General features: G+C 61.6%; 1 protein-coding gene across 3 annotated transcripts in view; it reads left to right on the top strand.

Moving 5' to 3' along the window:
• The window catches only part of KDM4B (lysine demethylase 4B), a 131,674-nt gene extending 112,725 nt beyond the window's left edge, over positions 1-18,949 (top strand). For 2 of the 3 annotated variants that reach the window (XM_045549185.1, XM_045549176.1), the window contains 12 exons: positions 480-940; positions 1,218-1,338; positions 3,544-3,722; positions 4,015-4,237; positions 5,630-5,706; positions 5,998-6,053; positions 6,354-6,462; positions 12,112-12,297; positions 12,386-12,550; positions 12,868-12,987; positions 16,313-16,405; positions 17,140-18,949. In XM_045549185.1, coding sequence (XP_045405141.1) covers positions 480-940; positions 1,218-1,338; positions 3,544-3,722; positions 4,015-4,237; positions 5,630-5,706; positions 5,998-6,053; positions 6,354-6,462; positions 12,112-12,297; positions 12,386-12,550; positions 12,868-12,987; positions 16,313-16,405; positions 17,140-17,316 — 1,967 coding nt within the window. In that variant the 3' untranslated portion in view covers positions 17,317-18,949. Of the gene's footprint in view, positions 1-479; positions 941-1,217; positions 1,339-3,543; positions 3,723-4,014; positions 4,238-5,629; positions 5,707-5,997; positions 6,054-6,353; positions 6,463-12,111; positions 12,298-12,385; positions 12,551-12,867; positions 12,988-13,444; positions 14,742-16,312; positions 16,406-17,139 lie in introns of those variants that run through there. The other variant, XR_006734636.1, reaches the window with a different exon arrangement.
• Positions 18,950-23,514: the final 4,565 nt, after the last annotated feature.

Below are 23,514 nucleotides of genomic sequence, written 5' to 3'. Positions count from 1 at the left end.
AAGAAAACAAATGCTGCTTCTCCCCTGGCAACCAGCCCAGGAGTGACGTTGGGTGCGGCCACCCGGGAGGAGCCCATGAGACACAAGCCCCCTTCCCAGCTGGCTCTTGACATCCGCCTTCTGCGCCCAGTGTGATCCCAGAGGCGCCTTTAGTGTGTCGTCCTGTTGGCTCTCTCAGGCCTGTGGGCTGGACGCTGCTTCCAGGCTCAGGGGCTGACCAGGAACAGAGGCCCTGGGGGGCCAGCTGCCTGGCAGGGCGACCCTGCAGCGATGTGCACTGGCCCGAAGCCCGTGTTCTTTGCCCTCCCTGTGTCTGGGGGAGGCCCCTGTGGGCCGGAGGGGGCCCTTGGCCATTCCAGCCAAGTCCTGCCCCGGTGGGGGCTTCCAGGGAGCAGGTGACCCCCAGCCGAGCCCGGGTGACTCCCAGGCCTCGTGGGTGACCCGGCTCCGGCCCTGACTGCTCTCCCCTCTCCCCACAGAGGATGGCAGGGGCAAGCTGCGGCCAGCCAAGGCCAAAAGCGACCGGAAGAAGAAGAGCTACGGCCCACTGCCCCTGCAGCTGCCACCGCCCCTGCCCACCCCCTTCCCCACCGAGGACGTGCTGCGGCTGCCACTGCCACTGGAGCCCCCTGTGCTGGGCCCAGGCTCGGCAGCCACTGAGGAGAGCCCCCCACCGGTGCCCCTCAATGTCGTGCCCCCTGAGGTGCCCAGCGAGGAGCTCGAGGCCAGGCCGCGGCCCATCATCCCCATGTTGTACGTGGTGCCCAGGCCCGGCAAGGCAGCGTCTGACCAGGACCGTGTGTCCTGCCAGCAGGCCTCCGAGCACTTCTCCCAGAAGGGCCCTGCCTGGAAGGAGCAGGCCTCCCCCATGGAGCTGGCAGGGCCGGAGGACAGCGGGGCAGGCCACTCAGACACCAAGGCCCGGGCTGGAGAGGTGCAGGTGGGCCGGAGGGGTACGATTGTGGGTGGGCGTCACGGGTGCCGGTGGGGTGGGCCCAGCCAGGAAGGGGCCCTTGCTGGCCTGCTTACCCAAAATGGAGCCCGTAGCTCTTCTCACAGGGCAGGTGGTGGTTTAGAAAACAGGGTGGCCCTGTCATCCCTTGCTGGGGACCCTCCTGCCCAGCTGAGGAAGCTCAGGCACCGAGGAACCTCTTGTCGCTGAGCAAACTCTGCCCCGGGCTCTGGGAGCAGGAACCTCATGGCGGTCTTGGTTCCAGGCATTGCCCACCTTTTCCAAGCTGAAGATGGAGATCAAGAAGAGCCGGCGCCACCCCCTGGGCCGGCCCCCCACGCGCTCCCCGCTGTCGGTGGTCAAGCAGGAGGCCTCGAGCGATGAGGGTAAGCCGGGCCCTACCCAGGGCCCCTCCCCAGCCCAGCCCATGGAGCCCCCAACACTGGCCATTCGCCATCCACGGCTCCTTCTCTGCCCCCTAGAACCTCTGCAGGTTCCCACCCCCCAGCAGCCCGCACTCTGCTTCCTGCCTTGGGCGCCTGCTGTGCTAGGCCTAGGGGTGGAACGCTGAGCATGGCCCGCGAGGGGCAGGCTGCACGGTGCCTGGAGCCCAGGACCGCGGGTGCCACTTACCCTCCTGTGACTCGGTTTCCTTGTCTGTAGATCGAGGATTCCGGGTCCTCTGGTTGGGGGGATCCACGGAGCTGAGGCCTGTAAATCGCACGGCCTACTGCCAGCTGTCTGCGAGTGTAGCGGCGTCAGGGCCGGGGTTGTGGTCATTGTGGCTGTGGGGTGGTTGGTGTCACCTGTGGCCCCCAGGCACAGGCAGCTCACAGTCAGGCTCTGTGCAGACCCTTGAGCCCCTCCCTCCAGGCCTGGCACCCAGGGCCCCCGCCTCCCTCCTGCCCCTGCCCCAGCTGTGGCATCTGCTTGTATGCCTGCCACTGCTCAGTCTTCCAGAATGTTCTAGAGCATGGCTCCCTGTACGTGGTGGGGCCACGTGTCAGGCAGAATGGCCAGTGTGAGCAGTGGGAGGAGGTGTTCAGCCACCTCGATAGGTGGAGGTTTCAGAAATGGGCTCAGTTCAAAGGTCAGAGCTAGGTGGGGCCTGAGAGCTTGAAGGCAGGGCTGGCATATGTTCCCATCTACCTTCCAAGCTGGTTTCCAGTAGAAACGGGTGCACCACCATGCCCGCTAATAGGAACAGCCCGCTTGTTCAGGTCATGTGACTAGAGGAAAACCGTCTCTTCCACCCTGGGTTCCCCAGGCAGGTGGTCACCCAGGCAGGGGCTGTCATCAGAGACACTCCTGGCTGTGACCTGCTGGCCAGGCTGCCCGCGGGGGTGGTTCCCGCAGGGCTGGGGAGACGTGCCCCTGCTGGAAGCCGCTTCCCAGGGCTGAGCACAGCCACGGGGGCCTTGGAGAGGTTGGAACAAAAGCCTGTGGCTCAGCTCACATGGGAGGGGAGGGGACAGAGAATCTTCTGTTTAACACTCAGCTGAGACTCGCTGTTCTGTGTGCAAAAATCCTGCTAAACCAATTTTTCATCTTCCGCTTCAGACTCTTGCTGGAGACACGCATAGAATTGGAAAATTGTCTGGATGCTTCTTCATCCTGAATCTAATTTGCAGGGTGGGGAGAGGCGGGTGCTGGGCGTGCCTGGATCACCAGCCAGAGCTCCCGGGGGTGGTGGGATCCAGCAGGCTGCCTTGGGGGGCCTTAGACAGCTGGGGCTCCTTTCCCGGGGGCTCTGATGTGTCCCTTCAGTGAGGCCAGAGCATTTGCTTGTGAGGCCGCCATGGCCCCAAGACCCAGTGTGCATCCTGGGCTCTCTGTGGCGAAAGGAGGCCGACAGTTCTGTCCTCACCCCCTGGTGGCCTGGGGCTGCTTGGGACCTTCCCGAGTCAGGCTGTGCCGACCTCCCTGGAGTGAGGGTTGGGCCGCAGGAACAAGCACCCACCTTGCTGGGGACAGCACCCCTGGGTTGTGTCCATAGGAGACGCAGGGAGGGGACATGGGGAGATTGGGGCATGGTGGCTGGTAATGGAGGCTGTCAGAGTCCAGCTGGGGACAAGCAACAGGCGGGTAAGAGAGGCCACCGCGGTTCCTCACAGGCAGAGTGTCCACCAGCAGGTTGAGACCTATGTGACTGCCTCTCCCCACGAGCCTCGGGGTGATGCGGCTGTCTCCCCCGACACTGCTCTGGCTCCCTAGAGCTCGGGGGGTCTGCTGAGCTCACGTGCTCACTGGTGGGCTGGCCTGGGCAGAGGCGAGGAAGGAGGCCGAGGTCCCTGCATCTCGGCGATGGCTGTCAACCCACGCACAGACCGGCGGGGCGGGGCAGGGCACGGAGTCGTAGCAGGTCCTTGGCTGGGAAGGCCCTGAGCGCAGGGCAGCTCCAAATACATGGGGAGGAATAGATGGTCGGGGTGGGGGCGCAGAGGTGGCACTGGGAGCAAGGCAGGAGCGTCCCTACCCGTTTATGGAAACACACACATCGCGGTGCCAGCCATGGTGGGCGCCGTGGAGAGCCCCTCAGACCTTCTGGGTGATTCTTGGATGTGCTTTTCCCCCTGCCTGCCTTATTTTAGAAGCATTCCCCTTCTCCGGGGAGGAGGACATGAGTGACCCCGAGGCCTTGAGGTCCCTGCTGTCCCTGCAGTGGAAGAACAAGGCGGGCAGCTTCCAGGCCGAGAGGAAGTTCAATGCAGTGGCCGCCCTGACGGAGCCCTACTGCGCCGTCTGCACCCTCTTCTATCCCTACAGCCAGGTGAGCTGCCGCGGGCCCTGGGCGTGGGGACCCGCCCCGGGCTGGCTCTGCAGGGGCTGCCGCTTTGCCTGAAGAGAACCCCGAGCAGGGTCTGCCGAGAGCTGGGGAACCGGTTTGCTGTGGGAACCACAGCAGGGCCAGGTGGCCCTGGGCTCCTGGCCGGGTTTGACAGTGTCTGTCAGGTGTCACCCCCACTGAGGCCACCTTGGAGCCTGGGGGGGACGCCCGGACTCAGGTCTCCTCCGAGTGTCCACCACGCTGGGCTCCCTGCTGAGGCCGCCCCGTCCCGCAGTCTCTGCAGACCGAGAAGGAGGCGCCCCAGGCCTCGCTGGGGGAGGGCTCCTCGGCTGCGCCACCTTCCAAGAGTGGCCAGAAGACCCGGCCGCTGATCCCCGAGATGTGCTTCACCTCCGGCGGCGAGAACACAGAGCCACTGCCCGCCAACTCCTACATCGGCGAGGACGGGACCAGCCCGCTGATCGCGTGCGCCAAGTGCTGCCTGCAGGTCCACGCCAGTGAGTGCCTCGTGCCGAGGGCCCGGGAGGTGCCAGGGGCTTGGAGGCTGACCAGCCCCTTCCCCTGGGCTGCTGTTGGGGGCTGTCACGGGACCCTGGGCAGGGCCTCCCTTGGCAGTTTCCTGCAATTTCTGACTTTCACATCCTTCCTGTAACGGGGCTGGTGGGCTTGGGTCTCACCACCTAGAGCAGGGTCGCCCCTGCCCTCGGGCCAGGCTCACTCAGAGGACAGCACGGCCACTCTGGGTTGCAGGGCCTGGGTGGCCCCTCACCAGCCTGGGAGGGGCACAGCCCCTGCCACCCTCAGTGCCCAGGAGGTGCCAGGCAGCCCCAGGGTGTGGCCCTGTGTTGGGGGAAGCTTTATCCCGGGGCAGCTTCTCTTCCTGCCTTGTCGCTCATGCCCGGGAGCTCACCTTATGGATGGCCGAGAGGAGACTCATTCTGTCTTCCTGCAGATTGTCCCCTTTGATCTCTCCCTTTGCCTTCAGTGGGGGCAGGTGTCCCTGTCCTCATCCCTGGACAGTTCTCACCCTTCCCCCGGGGCTGGGACGCAGCGGGAGAGACCGGGCGCCAGTCGGGGCCCGGGACACTGTGGAAGCTGCAGCCTGAGGCCCAAGCTGGGACCTCAGAGTGGTCAGGGCGTCTGATTTATCTCTGCTCTCAGCCACCACCCTCCCCCCGAGCCTGGAAGCTTAATGTGGGCACAGACAGGAAAATGGATGTCTGCCCCTTCCTCGGTGTCGGGGTGGGAGTGAACGTGAGATTGGACTTGCAGGACAGGAGGAAGCTTTCTGGAGACGTTTAATTTTCTGGGCTCCTTGGCCCAGGGAGGCAGCCATAGATCTCTGTCCAGCCCTCCCCCCGTAGGCTGCCCCAGAGAAGGTTTTATCTCTGGCCCGGAGCCTGTTGGCCATGCCTTGCTGTGTCTGGGTTTGAGACAGGGGCCCCAGCCGGCCCCTGCCAAGCCCCATCCGTGGTGCCGGTGGTGACCCCAGGGGAGGCAGAGCCCCTTGGGGTCATCTGGGGGTGTGACTCTGCCCTCTGACCCCTCTTTTGGTTCCTTCTCCTTTCCCAAACTAGGGGCTCCATTCAGAGCCTTGTGGGGAGGATCTGCTGCTGGGGCGCAGGCCCCAGACAGGCAGCGGGAGGGAGCTGCCACCAGCGGAGTGAGGCAGGCCCAGCAGGGGCCCTCTGGTCCTCGTTCCAAACAAGCCTCGTTCCAAACAAGCCGCTTCTAGGCCTTTCTCTGGCTGTGCGCAGTGGCCTGGATTGAGGGAAGGGGGATGGTGATAGCAGTTGCCCTAAATGCCACAGCTGAATTCTGGGAGGGCCCGCTCCCCCAACATGCGGCTGTGGCAGAGCCTGAGCCTCAGACACCCCACTGCCTTCCAGGTTGCTACGGCATCCGCCCCGAGCTGGTCAATGAAGGCTGGACGTGTTCCCGGTGTGCGGCCCACGCCTGGACTGCGGTAACTCGCTCCCCGCAGTAGGGGGGGGGGGGCTCTGAGAGGCTGGGCCAGGCCCCCATCCCTTGGGTGACTCTGGCCATGGCCTCGCCTCCCTGGGCCGCTGCTCCATCCCCTCCGCACTGAGGGGGTGGAGCCTGGCGGACTCCTGCCTGTCACCACATGGCCGCTAGGGTGAAATGTAAGGGCCTTGGGTGGGGGTCTTGGGTGGAGGTCGGCTGGCGGCTCAGGCCCTGAGCAGTGTGGTGGGGACCCTGCCCCGGCCCCCTCACGCGGCACTGTCTGGCCCCACAGGAGTGCTGCCTGTGCAACCTGCGGGGAGGAGCGCTGCAGATGACCACCGAGAGGAGGTGATTGGCACTAGCGCATGGGATGGGGGCAGATTCTCTGGGGTGTGACTGGGGCCCCCCCACAAGTTGTTGTATCCTACACACCCCCCAGTCCCACCCCCCGTGTGCGAAGCTGCCCCTGTTGCAGGTGGGGGTGGGCATGAGGAGGAGCAAGTGTTTTGGGACTGACCCCTAAGGTCCCTTAAGTCCTGACAGAGCCAATGACTGCATCCGGCCCCACCCTGCCCGTCCGGCCCCTCCTCTCTGTGACGAGCTGTGAGAGGCGCACCTGTGACGCCCACCCCCACCCCACCCTCCCAGGTGGATCCACGTGATCTGCGCCATCGCTGTCCCCGAGGCCCGGTTCCTGAACGTGATTGAGCGCCACCCCGTGGACATCAGCGCCATCCCCGAGCAGCGATGGAAACTGGTAGGTCCCCTGTGGTTGAGGCTGGCCCTGCCCTTGCCACTGACCGGCCAGGCGGGCGCCTCCTTCTGGTCTGAAACCGTCTCCTCCAAACTCCGCATTCCCACCTGGACTCGGGCAGCTGTGGAGGAAGTGGCCCCGGCCGCCGTCACTTTAGCCAGCGTGATGTTAGGGTAGTAAGTGCGAAACGTCCGAGTTCCTTAAGTGCTAAGTTTGACACCTGCTATCTCTGATGTTCCACTTGACACCTGTTTTATGTTTGTTGTGAAGGTCTATCCTCATTCTTTCAAACACACAGTCTGGCTTGTGATTATCTTTCAAATTTTTTTTAGAGCCATTTTTTTGGGAAGCCATGGACAAGTCAAAAATTTGTGCTATTTTGGAAAATGGGTTCCATTGTGGAACCAATGCAGTGCAGACAGCTCGAAACACCAACAAAGTGTTGGGGAAGGATATGGCTAATGAATGCACAGTACGTCGATGGTTTGAGAAGTTCCATTGTGGTCATTTTAAACTTGAAAATGAGCCACGTGGGCGACCTGAGACCAAGGTGGATAATGATGAGCTGAAAGCTGTAGTGGAAGCGAATCCTTCTCAACCTATGCGTGAAGTAGCAGCAAGGTTTGACGTTTCTATTCCTATAATATTGGGCCATTTGAAACAAATGGGCAAGGTAAAGAAGCTGGATAGGTGAGTTCCACGTGAATTAAATATCAGAAGAGAAATCGTCTCGAAGCTTGCCTTTCTTTGCTGTTATGATATAAAGGCAAACCATTTCTACACCGTGTTGTTATGTGTGGTGAGAAATGGATTCTTTCTGACAGTCACAAGTGTTCAGCACAATGGTTGAATAAAGATGAAGTGCCGAAACACAGACCAAATATTCATCAGAAACAGCTAATGGTGGCTGTGTGGTGGTCCAGCGCTGGCATTACCCACTACAGCTTCATGAAACCTGGTCAGTTGATTACAGCAGGTGTCTACTGCAACCAATGAAACGATGAAATAATGAGGATGCTTGCAATTAAGCAGCTGAGATTGGTCAACAGAGACGGGCCAATCCTCTTACAAAACAATGCTCGGCCACATGTCGCAAAAATATTGCTCAAACTACAGAAGCTGGACTTGGAAACTCTCTGTCATCCACCGTATTCACCAGACCTTGCACCAACTGACTACCATTTCTTCCAGGCTTTGGACCACTTCTTGCAAGGAAAAGTACTGCATTCTCTACAAGCTGTGGAAAATGCTTGCATGTCATCGCCACTCGCTCTCCAGGCTTCTTCGCTGCTGGCATAAACGAGCTACCGTTAAGATGGCAAAACTGTGTTGACAGTTTAGGCGTGTACTTTGATTAATTGTACTGCTTCTTGTTTGAGATATAATAAACTCTACTTTTGATTTGAAATCGGACATTTAATATTTAATGGTCTTGATATTTTTTTTTGAATCGTTTCCTCCAGCTTGAGGTACAAAAGTCAAAAGGCACCGAGGGCACCAGTGACAAGCAGGTCCCCACCAGGTGCAGCTTCCTGGTCGGTGTGTGTCTGCTCAGGGACCGTCGCTGCAGAGTTGAGTCCCCTGTGCTGTCGGAGGTGGAAACACCACACACGCTGAGCGCCCTCTCGTCTTATTACGTGGCCAACCTCTCCGGCTTATTTGTTTTTACACTTGTGGTAGCAGCGTGGTGGACCTCGGCCCCGAGAACCTACTCACCTCGTACAGCGGAAACGCTGTGTCTCTAGAGCAGCAACCCCCTCCTGCTGCCCTGCAGTGCCTGCACCCACCGTCTGCTCAGCTTCTGGGCATTGCCTGTTCGATGGACGTCCTGTGAGTGGAGTCACGGGGATTGTGTCCCGTGACAGCGCCTTTCACTGAGCGTGGTGTCCTTGAGGTTCACCCACATGCATCCAAGGCTCAGCTGAACAAGGCAGGCCTCCTTTGTCGTGGCCGAGTGATACTCCATCATACGGTGGACTGGCATGTCCATCCGTCCCTCCGCCAGCGGGTGCCAGGGTCGTCCGCACCCTGTCTGTGGTGAACGTGGGAACACAGACATTTTAGAGATTCTGGTTTCGTTTCCTGTGGCTGCATACCCCGAGTGCGGTTGCGGGGTCGTAGGGTAGTTCTGGCGTTAGTGACGCAGAGTTCTTTGCACCTCCTGCTGCCATCCGTGCGTCTCCCGCGGAGACAGTCTACTCGGGCCCTTTGCCCGTCATCAGGTCACTTGGTTTTGCCTTTGAGTGAAGGAGCTCCGTCACTGTTGCCTCTCGGTGTACACTGAGGTGCCTCATTTTAGGAGCGTGGCCACCCTTGGGCATAGGGGGACTTTGGGGGGGCTTGCGAGGTTCCTGCTGCTCTCAGTGATGATGGCCGCCCCTGGGAGCTGCAGGACGGTGGGGAGTGGTCAGAGCTCACACTGGGAGCAAAGTGCTGCCTGCAAGTCCCAGCTCACTCCTTCAGTCCCTGGCCGGCGGGCTGTGTGACTCCAGACAGATTCTTTTTTTTTTTTTTTCTCTCGGAGACAGAATCTCACTCTGTTGCCCGGGCTAGAGTGCTGTGGCATCAGCCTAGCTCACAGCAACCTCAAACTCCTGGGCTCAAGCGATCCTCCTGCCTCAGCCTCCCGAGTAGCTGGGACTACAGGCATGTGCCACCATGCCTGGCTAATTTTTTCTACATATTTTTAGTTGTCCAGCTAATTTCTTTCTATTTTTAGTAGAGATGGGGGTCTCGCTCTTGCCCAGGCTGGTCTCAAACTCCTGACCTCGAGCGATCCGCCCGCCTCAGCCTCCCAGCGTGCTAGGATTACAGGCGTGAGCCACCGTGCCCGGCCTAGATTCCTTGACCTCTCTGTGCCTCCACCTTCCCCTCTGAATTGTAGGGCTAGCAGCCCTCACTGTGCAGGGCCACAGTAGCATTAGCTGGGCCACCTCTGCATGCTGGCAGGCAGCTTGTCATCGCTGGGCCTCTCAGCGCAGCCCACCAAGTGTGAGCGGAGCAGTGGTGGCGGGGGGGCAGGGGGGCAGGACATGAGGAGCCTGGGCCTGCAGGGGCAGCCACCCATGCCCAGGCTCCAGCGCTAGGTACTGTCTCTGCTGTGCCCCCCTGGCACCCTGAGCCCGAGGACTTGGGGCCTTCCCACAACTGTGTGAAAACCGCACCGGGCTGGCCCTGTAACTCAGCTTCCTGCTGGGCCTTGGGACCTGGTCCCACCAAGAGCTGAGGAGACCCCAGTGCAGGCAGGGGGCACAGGCCTTGCTGGGACGTGTCCCCACTGAGGGCCAGGTGTGGGGTTCCCCCATCCCCTCGAGCCTCCGCATTGTCTCCCGGGCTCTGGGGCACACACAGCTCCCTGCCTGGCAGCTTTCTCTGCCCTGTTTATTTTCCTGGCCACCTGGGACAGTTCTGGGTGTTGACACTAAAGGCTGGAGGCTGGGCACAGGCAGCACACAGGTCGGGCTCCCGGAGTGGGGGCCTGCGGGAGTCCTGCAAGGACAGGACCAATGCCCATCATGGATCCCGGGGTCCCATGTGCTGACGCAGGTGCCCATGCGCCTGGCAGGCTGGGACACCGTGCTCAGAGCCCACAGGTGCGGGGCCGCCTGGGAAAGGTTGAGCAGGCAGCCGAGGGAGCCCCCCTGGAGGGGAGAGCCCTGTCCATGGGGCGCAGCAGCTCATGCCAGCCCAGCCGGTGCGGCGATTAGGGGACCAGCAGCCCGCGGGCAGCTCCTCCCGGCGCCAGTGACTCAGCCCACAGCGCGGCGTAAAGGGCTTCATCACTCAGGTGCGGTGATGGTGCAGAGCGCGCGCCACGATAAATCCTCCCTCCCAGACGCTTTATGGATCATCTGACATTTGCAGCACGCGGCCTCTTCATTACCCGCGCTTGTAGCGATGAATTAAAAATCCTTTTACACGAGGCGGCTTGTACTGCTTAATGGGGCCGGCAAGGCCGCAGCAGTTAACCTCTGCCTGCCCGGCCGCCCACCCCCCTCCGGTCGCCGTCATCCGTCCATCAGCCTGTCCCTCACCAGGCCAGACGGCTCCTGGCAGCTGGTGGAGGCTCCAGAGGCTTCCTGGAGGAGCAGGAGGTCTGGGAGGGGCCCAGGATGGGAGGGGTCAGCCTGCTTTGAGGTTTGGGGGCGCGGGGCAGGAGGGAGGAGCTCGCTCTGCCGTCGCAGTGCTGGGGGAGCATTCACCAGCCTCACCTCAGCCGCAGCAGCGCAGGCCGAGGACGCGGTGTCGTGGGTGGCGCACAGCAGTCGCGCCCAGCGGGGGCCATCTGCTTCCTCCAGTCCTGGGCCCCTTGCAGGCCCAGCAGCCACTGACCACAGCATGCACGCTGAGCAGCCCGGGCAGCGGTGAGGCTCTTCGGACCAGGCGTCCAGGGAAGGGCAGTGACTCGCCTGAGGGAGCCCAGTGTGCTGGATGCCTGTCCTGACCTCCTATGGCCACGAGTGTGGCATGTAGGGGACTTTGCTTTTAGGAGGTGGTGGCTTTGGGTGACTTTGGTCCTGGGCCCACTCTGCAGCCCCATGCACGGCTCTCAGCAGATGGCTCTGAAGGGGCCTGGTGCACACTCTTCATGATGAGGAACTTGGAATAACGAGCTGCCACCGGGTGGAGGTGAACTGTGCTGTGTGCCAGGGTTTCTCCCGGGTGCCTGTGGGTGACGTGCTCAAGGCAGCTCAGCCACTCGCCGGGCTCACATCAGGGCCTCTGCCCTGGGGCCCTCCAGGGACCAAGGCTGCTGTCACCTCCGTGCTCCAGCTTGCTCTGGCGGGTGGAGGCCAGGCCTGGAGGGTTAGCGCCATGTGGATCATGTTGTGTATCAGCGCTTGTCCCTGCCGGCGGAGAATTGGGTATTGACAATTTAATAATGAGATCTTGCTGCCATCGATCGCGCTTGCAGCTGCACCGCTGCTGGCCCTCCACGCATCTGGGTTTTGAACGCGGTTCATAGAGCGATAAGGGCCCCAGTTATTAAATGCTCAGAGCGACAGGTGCGAAGATGGAGCCTGATGCTGACACAGGGCAGGTGTGGCCTGTGGCCCGTGCCTCGGGGTGAAAGGTCCCATGCAAGTGTCCCCTCTTTACGAAGGCGGCTGCTTTGCCCGGCCTCTCACCAAAGACGGAGATAAAACTCTTCCCTGTAACCTTTCTCAGTGGTTTCTGGTACATTCGCTGAGTTGTGCAGTCATCACCTCTCTAGTTCCAGAACATTCTGTCACCCCAGAAAGCAACCCCGTCCCCCTCAGCAGCCACTCCCCACACCCTCCCCAGCCACTGGCAGTGGGGAATCTGTTTCCACCTTGGTGGATCTTCCTGCTCTGGGCAGTCCTGGGCTCTGGATCACACCCGTGTTTCTGGGGGCACCGTGCTTTGGCGCAGCCTCTTTGTGGCTGAGCAACACCGGGAGCGGCCTGCAGTGCCAGTTCCAGCGGATGGCAACACCGGGGCCGGGCGAGGGCAGGAGGCTTGGTGGGCTTGGGCCCTGGCTGGCTTCAGGTTCTGGGTGGTGGCCCCTCCCAGGCAGAGCGGCGGGGCCGTGCCCAAGGGTCCCCATGAGGCTGGGCTGCGTACGTCCCCATGGTGGACAGTCCTGGGGGCCGGCGTAGCCCCTGCCCCACGCTGCCCCTGTCCCCGCAGAAGTGCGTGTACTGCCGGAAGCGGATGAAGAAGGTGTCGGGCGCCTGCATCCAGTGCTCCTACGAGCACTGCTCCACATCCTTCCACGTCACCTGCGCGCACGCGGCCGGCGTGCTCATGGAGCCCGACGACTGGCCCTATGTGGTCTCCATCACCTGCCTCAAGCACAAGGCGGGGGGCCACGCCGTGAGTGCCGCCGCGCACCCCGCGCCTCCCCCAGCCCTCCCTGCCCCTGCCCCACCCGGCCCGCGCTGACCGCCCCTCCCGCCGCCAGGTGCAGCTCCTGCGCGCCGTGTCCCTGGGCCAGGTGGTCATCACCAAGAACCGCAACGGGCTCTACTACCGCTGCCGCGTCATCGGCACCACCACGCAGACCTTCTACGAAGTGAACTTTGACGACGGGTCCTACAGCGACAACTTGTACCCAGAGAGCATCACGGTGCGCGGGGCGGGGCCTGGGGCGGGGCCGGCGGGAAGGGGCGGGGCTGCAGCGGAGAAGCCCGGACGCGGCCCCCTCCCTCCGTCCCTAGTGGGGTCACCTAGGCCCCGCCTGGGGGAAATGCCGCCCAGGTCCCGCGGGGACAAGGCTGGAAGCGCTGTCAGTCCAACACAAGCCTGGAGCGTCGCCGTCACCACTGGTTGGCGTCTGACCCCCACCCGACCGCGGGGCTCCCCGCTCGCCTTGGGATTCACGGGGAGGGTCTGAGATCGGGGAAGTGTGGGCCGCACCTCACCTTCCGCCTGCTGTGTCTGCAGAGTAGGGACTGTGTCCGGCTGGGACCGCCTCCCGAGGGCGAGTCGGTGGAGCTCCGGTGGACAGACGGCAACATCTACAAGGCCAAGTTCATCTCCTCCGTGACCAGCCACATCTGCCAGGTAAGGGGCACCCTCGCCGCCCCCACAGAGCCCCACCCGCCCCGTTTTCCCAGCGCAGGGCCAGGGAGGTCAGCCCCCCACGCCGCCTGTGCTGCGGGCTGAGGTCGCGGCCATGCCCACGAGGCCTTGTTTTGCCCGCCTAATTCTAAGCACGGGCCTGGTGTGTTCTCAGCTAAAAAGGACCTCTTCTTGCCTGATGTTTCCTTTGGAGGGACGTCTTCCCAGTTTTTGGTGGTGTCGTGGGACATGCACTCTGGACAGCCTTGCCTCGGGGCTGGAGCTGCACTTCCCCATGGTGGGCACAGGAGGTGCCAGGGGCTGGAGCAGCCTGCCACGCCGTCCCCCGAGCCTCCGTGTATGTGGGGGGGGTGGTCCAGTGAGCCACTGGCAAGTCCTGCTAGGTGTGGAGAGATGTCTGTCCCCTGACTGTCAGTGTCAGATGACATCCCCCCGACAGGAGCTGCACCGCTGTGGGATCTGGGCACGCACCCCTTTTCCTGCTGCGCCGTGGGAAGGCAGAACCATCGCAGACCGAGCGTGGGGTCCAAGGTGACCGGCGACCCTCCCGCATTTGCCCTTTTGCCCGTGGACAGCCCCTGCCCGGCGAGAAGCGATCTGTCGCAGATGGTGCACAGTGGCCCGGCGGGGTGTGACCGAGGAGACCGTGGCTCCCCCCGGGAGCCTCCGCTTTCGAAGAGCAGATCGGGACCCAACTCTGAGGACGAGGTGGAGCAGGAGCTCAGAAGGGGTGGAGGACGGTGGTTGGAGAAATCAGGCCGAGCGCGTGTCGGTCTGTCTCCCTCCCTCAAGAAACCTGTGAAGACAATAAAAGACATGAAGAAAACACGCTAATAAATTCACAGCGGAGCTGAACACGGCACGCGACAGGGAAGCTCACAGTGGGTTTCGGCTACACGTCCCAGAAAGGAACCCGAGGAAGCAGGTCCTGCCCCCGCTGGCAAGCAGGGAGCTGCCCCCACTCATGTCATTAGGATAATTGTCAGGTCACCAGACGCCAGGCCAGCGACTGGGAGAGAGCTGACCCCCGAGGAGGCAGAGCTCACGGGCAGTGTCACCCAGCTCAGAAGCGAGGTCACATAACATCTCCAGAGTGCCTGGGGGCAGAGCTTGGGACAGCAGCAGGTGGTTAAGAAAGAACACAGGTCACGGTTGTGGAAAAGAGAAATGTAGTCACCGCTGTGCAGTGCCTGCCCACCTGCCCTTGAGGTGGCTGTGGGACCTCTGGGTCGCACAGTCCTGGAGACGCCCCCTGCATCGTGGCCGAGGAGGTGCCTGGCAGCTGCCTGGCCCAGATAGCAGAGCCCTGCGGGCCGCACAGGGCTGGTCCAGGTGACACGAGGTCTCCCACCTGCTGGTCCCCAAAGGCCCCCTGGACCAGACCCTCCCTCGCTGGGGCTTCAGGAGCCCAACCTTCTGGAACATTCAGAGCACATTCCCTCTCAAACGTGACTGGCCAAGATGGCTTTGAATCATGCTGCGATCTCACCACTGAGGGGACCTGGCCGGGGGTCCACGGCCTCTGTGTGATTTCTCACAGCTGCAGAGGAACCTGCACTTTTCTCGAAAGTGCAGAAAGAGAAAACAAATGCTGCCTTAACGACCTGGCCCGTGGAGACTTACAGTTGAGGGCAGCTTATGGGGAGCCCTCCAGAGAGGAAACCGACCCAACTCCCCCATCAGCCCGCGGTCCCCAAGTTACCTGACCCCGAGAGGCCACTGGCTCTGGCGGGCTGGTGAGCTGCACCCCTGGGCGAGCTGTGTCTTCCCCCCCGAGAATCTGGGGCAGATCTCCCCAGTCTGTCCGACCTAGAAACCTGGGCCAGTTTCATGGAACTCGCTTTTTCCTCCCAGGGAGCCTGAGCTTCTGTCGTAATTGAATCCCAGCGTGCAGCGAGGCCGCACAGGGTGGAGACCGGGACCCGTGTGCCGGGAGCTCTGAGCGCTGAGGTCCCGGCGCCTCTGGGATGGGAGCTGAGCTTCAGATGTCGGGACTTGGCGCCCGATTGTCCCCACTGTAGGGCACAGGGGCGGGGTTCCCCTTTGAGTTCCATGTTACAAACAAGACGGAAAGGATGGGCAGGGGCTGGCATGTCGGCGGGCTCTTCCACATGGCCCCCCAGGACACATCTAAAGGGGGCAGCCAGCCGTCCAGGTGTCCAAGCTGGGGACGCAGAGACCAGGCCTCCCGCTGCCTGCACGGGCCAAGAGGCCAATGGTACCCACGGCAGCTGCTCCTTTTCCGGCGTCCACCTCTTGTCTCTCTCTGTCCTCACTTGTCCTTGGAGGAGTCACGGTGACCAGCAGGCTCGAGCCAAGGGCCACCGTGCGGCAGGGTCTGCGCTCCCTTGGAGAGGGTGGGCTGGGCCTCCCTCGGACATCTGGCCCCGGGGAAACTCTGTGCCTCTGAGTTTTGTAAATGGCACCCACCCCCATGGACATTCCTAGTGTGTGTTTGAGGTTTTTTAAGTTTGTTGTTAGAGACAGGGTCTTGCTCTGTCACCCAGGCTGGAGTGCAGTGTGTGATCACAGCTCACTGAAGCCTCCAGCTCTTGGGCTAGAGCCATCCTCCCGCCTCAGTCTCCTGTAGCTGGGACCACGGGCTTGTTTGAGTTTTTAAATGTGAAACATGAGTCCTCTGCAGTCGGAACCTTGTCCCCAGAGTAGAACAGTCGTTGGGGCCAGGGAGTGACCACAGTGGCCTTCCTGGGCGAGGAAACACATGCCTGTCGCTTTTATGAAACGGGCGCCCCTTCAGGAGACAGTATTGTGTTGCCAGGGGAACCCCCGAGGGCAGCGCTGCCGCCCGAGCCAGCGCCGTTCCTGTCGAGGAAGAGGCGGGGAGCCCCGGTCGTCCAGGGGTTGCACCTCTGCAGTTAGGCGTTGCCACCCTGTCCTCTGCCTTCTTGTCAGCCTGCTGAGCTCGGGCCTCTGCGTCCCCTTGGCCTGACCTTGCCCATCTCCTGGGCCTTGTTAAGGCGCCACTCCTGCCAGCCCTGTAGGCCCACCCAGCTGTGCCCCCTCGCTCTGAGGCAGCGTCTGTCAGCCCTTGGGTGGTGGGGGTGAGGGTGCTGTCTCCGCCTGGAGCCTGTGGGGACCCGCCCGCCCCAGCTCTCCCTGCGTCCCTGCCTGCCAGGGGCCCTCTGCCTGCTCCCTGTGGGCCGCACGCAGGCGCGGGTGGGTGTGAGCCTCTGCCCGGCAGCCACGTGGCCTCCCAGCACGTGGGCCTCTCTGGAGAGCCGCACCCTGCCTGGCGGTGCCAGGACCTCAGCAGGGACCTGATAACCTAGTCCCGTCTCCTCTGCAGGTGGAGTTTGAGGACGGGTCCCAGCTGACAGTGAAGCGTGGCGACATCTTCACCCTGGAGGAGGAGCTTCCCAAGAGGGTCCGGTCAAGGCTGGTGAGTGTCTGTGCATATCACAACCCGGCTCCCAGCAGCCCGAGGTGGTCACTTCTCAGGGAGCTGGCCTGGGACCTGGTAGGGTGCAGATCACATCTTCAAATGGCGTCAGCTGCCTCTGCATGGGTGGCGCCTCAGGGCTGGGCTGGGCCACCCGCTCCAGCCAGGAGGCTCCCTCTGCCGCGGCTCAGGTGCCGTGATGCCGGGCAAGGCTGTCTTGTGGGGAGGCCGTGGAGGGCCCAGCTCTTCCCCTGAGCAGACAGGGAAGTCCCCGTGCTCTGTGGAAGCAGGGGCCCAGAACGGAATCCCAGCACCCAACTTTGCAGTTTGAAAAAAAGCTTGAGTGACGAGTCCTGGCAGCCGAGAGGTGGCGGTGGCGGTCTCTCCCGAGCTGCCCGGGGTTTGATCTCTTTCCTTTTCAATCCAAGGCGAGGTTTTGGGGAGCAGTGACCGTGGCCGAGACGAACGTGCTGGAGGGTTCCCTGAGGGAATAGGGAGGGCAGCCCGGCAGATGGGCTGTCGGCCTCCTGGGGGGCAGAGGCTGGGGCAGGAGCGGGGCCCCTCGCTTGCAGGGTTGGGGCGCACGTGGAGACGGGAGGCCCCTGCACAGCTGTCGCCGGCGGTGGGTGGTCTGTGTCCAGCTGGCTTGGTCTTGGAGGTCACTTGCTGAGGGCAGCGGCCTGGCCCGGCAGAGGCCCCGTCGCGCTGACCAGGCGCTCTCTGCTGCCCCGCAGTCGCTGAGCACGGGCGCCCCGCAGGAGCACACCTTCTCGGGAGAGGAAGCGAAGGCCGCCAAGCGCCCGCGCGTGGGCACCCCGCTCGCCGCCGAGGACACGGGGCGGAACCCGGACTACCTGGCCTTCGTGGAGAGCCTCCTGCAGGCGCAGGGCCGGCCCGGAGCCCCCTTCTAGGACAGCCAGCCGCTCGGGCGACCCTCAGCCCCGCCAGGCCGGCCAGGCGTGCCCCGGGCATTCGCTGGCCGTGAATTCCTGTCTTCACCTCCCCGGCCCAAGAGGCCACCTCCGCGCCACGGGTGCCCCTTGGGGCAACAGGAGCGAGCAGGACACCGGCACGCGGCCCCCGGACTCAGGGAGCAGGGCCAGGCAGGCTGGGGGGCCGGCCGGGGTGCGCACCCCACCCAACTACTCAGAATTTTAAACCATGTAAGCTCTCTTCTCGAAAAGGTGCTACCGCATTGCCTACTGAGCAGCCTTTGAGATTGTGACTTCTGTACATAGAACACCTTTGTGAGGTTCTTTCTATAAATACATATTGTTTAAAAAAAAAAAGCAAGAAAAAAAGGAAAACAAAGAAAAAGAAAAAAATCCCCAAAGTTGTTTTCTAGATTTGTGGCTTTAAAAACAAGATGAAACAAACACGGTCTTTTTCTTAGAACCAGGATTTGCTGAGAGAGGTCAAAGCATCTCGTCATTTCTTTCTGTTTGTTGTTGTTTTAAGATATTATTTGTCTATCCAGCAGGCAGGGAAGGAAGTGCGTTGTAGCCGGAACATCTCGCAGCTCGAGGTGACTCCCTCGCGGTCTCACCAGTGCCCCTTTGCAAAATAAACACCCTCTTCTCAGGGCTGCTCCGACGCAGTTGCTCGGGGACGTCCTTCCAGGCCAGGCTGAGGGTGAGGGAGCATCTTCCTGGCTCAACCGGTCAGGGGACACCGGCCGAGTCAGGCCTTCAGTGTGGCCCAGGGCTGTCTGTTTCCCCAACGGACCAGGCCTGGTGTCCTCTGGTGTCCTCGGGCTTTGGCGGCCCGCATGTCCCCTGCTCTGTAGGGAGGGCTTCCGGGAACCCAAGGGGCTTGGTGGTCGTCCTTGTCACCATCCCGTGTCTGGGAGGGAGAGTGGGAGAGGCGCTGCCGTCAGCTCGCAGGGCTGTGGGTTGAGTTGATGAGACAGGAAACGCCACCTTTGCAGCCCCGGCGTGGGAAGCGCCTTCCCCAGACTCCGCGCCCTCTGCAGAGCCGCTGCCTCTTAGCTGGCTCCTGCCAGCGGAGGGGCCGAGGGAATCATTTGCTTGTATTTAAAAAAAAAAGGTTTTTTTTTAAGATTGTGTAAAGGTTACCAGGCCAGAGAGAAGTATTTAATGAAATTGGAGCCTTTCTTTCCCTTGGTGGGGGAGGGCAGGTCGCCGGAGAGGGCAGGGCCGGGAACGAGGGGGTATAGCCGAGATGTGGGGGTTCCCTCTGCACGCCCAGCCCTGCCTGCACGGCGCCACTGTATTCATATGTAGTTTGGAAACTATTTATATTGTCAGGAAGCGGCAGGTGCCTCTGCAGTCCAGGGGCCCCTTGGGGGTCTCTCTGGGCCGCACCCCTCCCCGGTGTGGGTTCCGCCGTCGGCAAACGGGAGCTGCACGTTGTCCCCACAAAGATTTATCTGTGTCTTACTATGTGCAAAAACAAAACAAAACCACCCACCTACCCCAATTTTTTCCCCCACCCAAGATTAAGGATGCGCTGTACTTTTTGCCTAATTTCCCTGCCTCTAGGTTCATAATGAATTAAAGGCTCACGAGCACTGCGAAGTCCTGCTCCTGTCGTTGGAAGTGTCTTCATTTCTGAGCCGGTGCTGGGGGGAGCTGGGGGCAGGGAGGAGCCCGTGCAAAGGCCCTGGGGTAGGACAGTGCCTGGCGTGTGCCAGGAGCAGAGTGAGGAGGGGGAGAGAGGGAGAATGGGAGGGCAGAGGGCAGGGAGGGGACGGGGCAGGTCATGCAGGGCCTGGTGGGCTGCAGGGAGGACTTGGGCTTTGACCCTGAGGGAGGTGGGAGCCATGGAGGGCTGTGGGCAGAGGAGGGATGGGCCCTGACTCAAGTGCTCATGGGCGCCCTCTGGTGCCTGCCGTGGGGAGGACAGACTGGGGTGGGTGTAGGCAAAGCCGGGGACCAGGGCAGAGGTGACATGTATGTAGTGTGAAGTGGGCAGATTGCAGGTGCATTTTGAAGGAAGAGCCGACGGATTGGAGCCCCTGGAAAGCGGCTCTGCACGAACCGGGGCGGGGTAGGGCAGACCCGCGACCCGGAGATATGACCTCTGGGGTGAAGACGATGAGGGTGCCCAGGGTCGGGCTGGCAGCTTGTGGGCAGCGCAGCGAGTGGACAGGGTCACCTGGCAGGAGCAGATGGAGGCCCTGGGTGCCCGTGGGGGGCTGGATAGGCCGCCTGTCTCTGGGCCTTGGTTGTCCCTGCAGAACAGGTGCCCTCTTGTCTTGTCAAGTGGCTGCATCCTGAGCAGAGAGTTCCTTTGACGAAACTGCCCTCCGACTGCCCCTCAACCCAGTTCTCATCCTCGGGGCCATCCTGCTCCAGCATCCTCTCAGCACCGCCAGGACTCATCTGCTATAAGGGAGAAGGGCACGCACTCCGTCCCTGCCTGTGGCCTGGGGCTCAGACACTCTGCCCGCTGCCACTTCCTGACAAAGACTGTCCCTCTCCTCCCGGAGTCTCCAGAGCCTTCCCCGAGGGGACAGACGCAGCCCGAAACAGGCCACAGCGGCCACATGGCAGGTGGTCTCTGCATGGGGCGGTAGCAGTTGGGGACAGGCCATCGCTGTCTGCCAGGCAGGGTAAAGCCAGCAGGTAGGGCCTCGAATGTGCAACCGTGCGGACCAGTGAGGTCTGGGCCGGGGCCGGGTGGGCACCGTGTGCCGGGTCTCGCATCTCGGGGCAGCGCGGGCTCTGCCGTCACACCTGGGTTTATTGAGGCATCGGTTGATATTTTCATGCAACCGCCATGTGCCAGCCCTGGGGAGATGGCTGAGGAAAAAGGAGACACAACCAGAAATGCAAGTTTGACACGTGCCCTGGGTCAGGGATAGAGGGGACCCGTCAGTGGGAGACGGACGTTTAAGCAGATCCATCCCCTCCTGGGACAGGGCACCAGAGAGACGCGGGCTGTGGTACGTCGTGGGGAGCACAGTGTTCCAGGGCCAAATCCAGCCACCATCTGTTTTTGTAAATAAAGTTTTATTGGCACACAGCCGTCTCTACAGCAGCAGACTCAGGTGTGGCCACAGAGCCCACCCGGCCCACAGACACGAAGCCCAACGTGTTTAGTTTCCGGCCTTTTGCAGAAAAGAGATGTCCCCAGCCTGACACCCGGACAGAGGCAGGGGAGGTGCGTCCCAGTGGGGACAGCCTGTCGTGCCCAGGCTACCAATTAGACAGATGACCCCTCTGTCAGTCCACCCACCAGTGGGGCCCCTCTGCCCTCCGCCTCCGGCGTGGCCACCCGACCTCCTGACTGCTGGAAGGGACGAGCCCCGTGGCTGCCCCTGACTGAGTTCTGGCTCTGACCCCGCCGCGATCACAATTCACCGCCTTCCTGATGGCGCCCAGATCTCTGCGTGGCTCCCTCCCTGCTCGAGGCCACCCCCCACCGCAGGCTGTTCCCTGTCCCCCAGCAAGGCTGCTTTGGGGACAAAGTCACGGCCCCGACTCCCTGGGCCCCCAAAGCCAGGCACAGAAAGCGGCAGCACTCCCGGGGCTGAGGGACCCGCCTGGGGGCCCTGGCGCCTGCGCCGGGCCGTGTTATCGATGGGTTAGATCTACTCAGCGCTCCTGGCTGGTAACGGAGAAAATAAGAATCCTTTGCTGCCGCAGTGGCCTGAGGGACAGCACAGCACCACGGGGCGAGGGCCGGAACAGCGAGCCTCTCGGTGCCTCCGCACAGCCTCGGCGCAGTGTCTATCGCACCCACTAACGCCGTGACAGGGACAAGTGATCCCCTCCCGGCAGCCTCCAGGGGGGTGGCGGAGGGGCCCCCGGGGCCACGACAGCCTTCGCCCCGCCAGCCGGGCAGCTGCTTTAGAAACATGCAGCCTGAGACCTAGGGGCCAAGCGGGGAGTTGGAAACAGTCTCTGTGTCCCCTGCCTGTCCTGAAGGGCCCCCTCAGGTCCCTGAACACTCACTGCTCTGTCGCAACAAAGTCCCACAAGCCCGGGGACTCAGACCACAGAGAATTATTCCCTCCAGTCCTGGAGGCCAGACGTTTGAGGTCGAGGTGTCGGCAGGGTCACCCAAGGCTCCAGGAGAGGATCCCTCCTGCCTCTCCTGGGATCTGGTGGCCCCAGGTGTTCCTGGGCTCCAGTCTCTGCCTCTGGGGTCACACGGCCATCTCCTCTGTGTCTGTCCTGTGTGTCTTATAAGAGGACACTTGTCATTAGGTTAAGGGACCACCTAGATAATCCAGGACGATCTCCTCATCTCAAATTGGCAATTACATCTGCAAAGACACTTTTCCAAAGAAGGTCACAGTCACGTGTTCCGGGGAGTAAGAAGTAGATAGATCTTTCCAGGGGCCACTAGTGAAGCCACTACCATGTCTTTCCCCCTGTTTTGGAGTCGACAGCCCCTAACTGGCTGCTGGTCCCATGACTGCCCCCTGCATGTGACTGTGACCCCCTTGAGGATGAGGACATGGTCTTGGGCCCCTCGGCACATGTGGCCCCACCAAGGGTGTGGCTGGCAGGTGATTCTCTGGGTCCTGGTGTTGGCCAGACCAGGGTATGTGGGGAACACGGGCTCTGGAAGGACCTCAGAGGCTGGGGCTTGGGGTCGGGGTCACCCATGGGCAGATCTGAGAGCCACAGAGGACAATGTTGCAGGTGGCCTGGGGCTCAGCCACGGGTTGGCACAAACATCCGCCACCCACACCAACCCTGGGCTCGTCAACTCCAGAGAGTAAGGAAATGCTGACAAAAGCATATGGATTGCAGAAAGACGACACAAGACCCAGCAGCCAGAGCTAGAACGACTCGAACAACAAAATGCGTGATCGAGTGGGGTGATCACCTGCAGAATAGAATAAATATCACAACTGCTGTAGATGATTAAATGGATAAATGAATGGGGGAGGAGGGAAGGTCTTCACAGACGAGCTCTAATCAGTAAACGTGAGAGGGAAAAGGCGCGTCTCGGTCCCTGTGCTGCTGTCACGGACGCCACACCCTGGCTAATTTATAGAGAACGGAAACATATTTCTCGCGGGTTCTACAGGCTGGGGCGTCCAAGGTCAAGGTGCCTGCATCTGGTGAGGGGCTGTCTGCTCCCAGGATGGTGTCTGGGGACGGCACGCCAAAGGGAGAACATTCCCCCGAGGAGCCCTTTCATGAGGGCGCGAGCCCTCAGCACCTCCCCAAAGGCGCCACCTCCCGACACCGCTGCACCGGGGACCAAGTTTCAGACACGCGGCTCTCGGAGGACAGACGAGTTCAGGCCACTGTGAGAGGGAAGGAGTTTACACTCAGTCACTTGGCAAACGCCACCGCTGCCTCTGTTGTCCTGGCGCTGCTCCGAGAACTTGGGCTATGCTGGGGGAGAAGGCAGGCAAGAAAAAAAAGAAAGAAAAGAAAAGAAAAAATCCCTGCTCACATCCTCTCACGGGAAACAGATGGGGAAAAAAACCAAATTATGGGGCAGGCTGAGGTTGTAAATGCTGTGCAAAAAAAAAGGAAGATAATAAGGGAGGTTACTGGGGTTCGATTTTATGTAGGATGTTCAGGTGACATTTGGAGAAGGTGACATTTGGAGTCAAGACCCAGAGGAGGTGAGGGAGTGAGTCTAGTGTTCATCTGGAGGAATAGGAGCTCCAGGCGGAGGGCACAGCCTGTGCAAAGGCCCTGGGGCAGGACGGCACCCGGCGTGTGGGAGGCACAGTGAGGGCTGTGTGGCTGGAGCAGAGTGAGGAGGGGAGAGAGGCGGTAGGGAAGGGCGGGAAAGGGACAGGGCAGGTTGTGCAGGGCCTGGTGGGCTGAGGGAGGACTTGGGCTTTGACGATGAGGAAGGTGGGAGCCATAGAAGGCTGTAGGCAGAGGAGGGACAGGCCCTGACTCAGGTGCTCACAGGCGCCCCCTGGCTGCTGTGGGGAGGACAGACCATGGAGGGGTGAGTTTCCAGTGTCTCTCAATTACGGACATTGCTACAGCGAAGCAGGCTTCTTCGTGCATGTCTGTGTGTTTCTCTAGAACAAATTCCTGGAGAAACAAAGGGGGAGATGGCTCCGTGGAAGCCTCTGTAATTCTACTTTTAATTTCGGTAGCCGGGTCCCCCCGAATACCTCGTGCACCCCCAACGTGCCATGCAGGGGGCTGCGCTTTTCC

Source organism: Lemur catta, chromosome 1 (assembly GCF_020740605.2).
Source record: "Lemur catta isolate mLemCat1 chromosome 1, mLemCat1.pri, whole genome shotgun sequence".
NCBI lineage: Eukaryota > Metazoa > Chordata > Mammalia > Primates > Lemuridae > Lemur > Lemur catta.
Note: the sequence above shows the minus strand (reverse complement) of the source record. Positions and strands in the feature narration are given on the sequence as shown.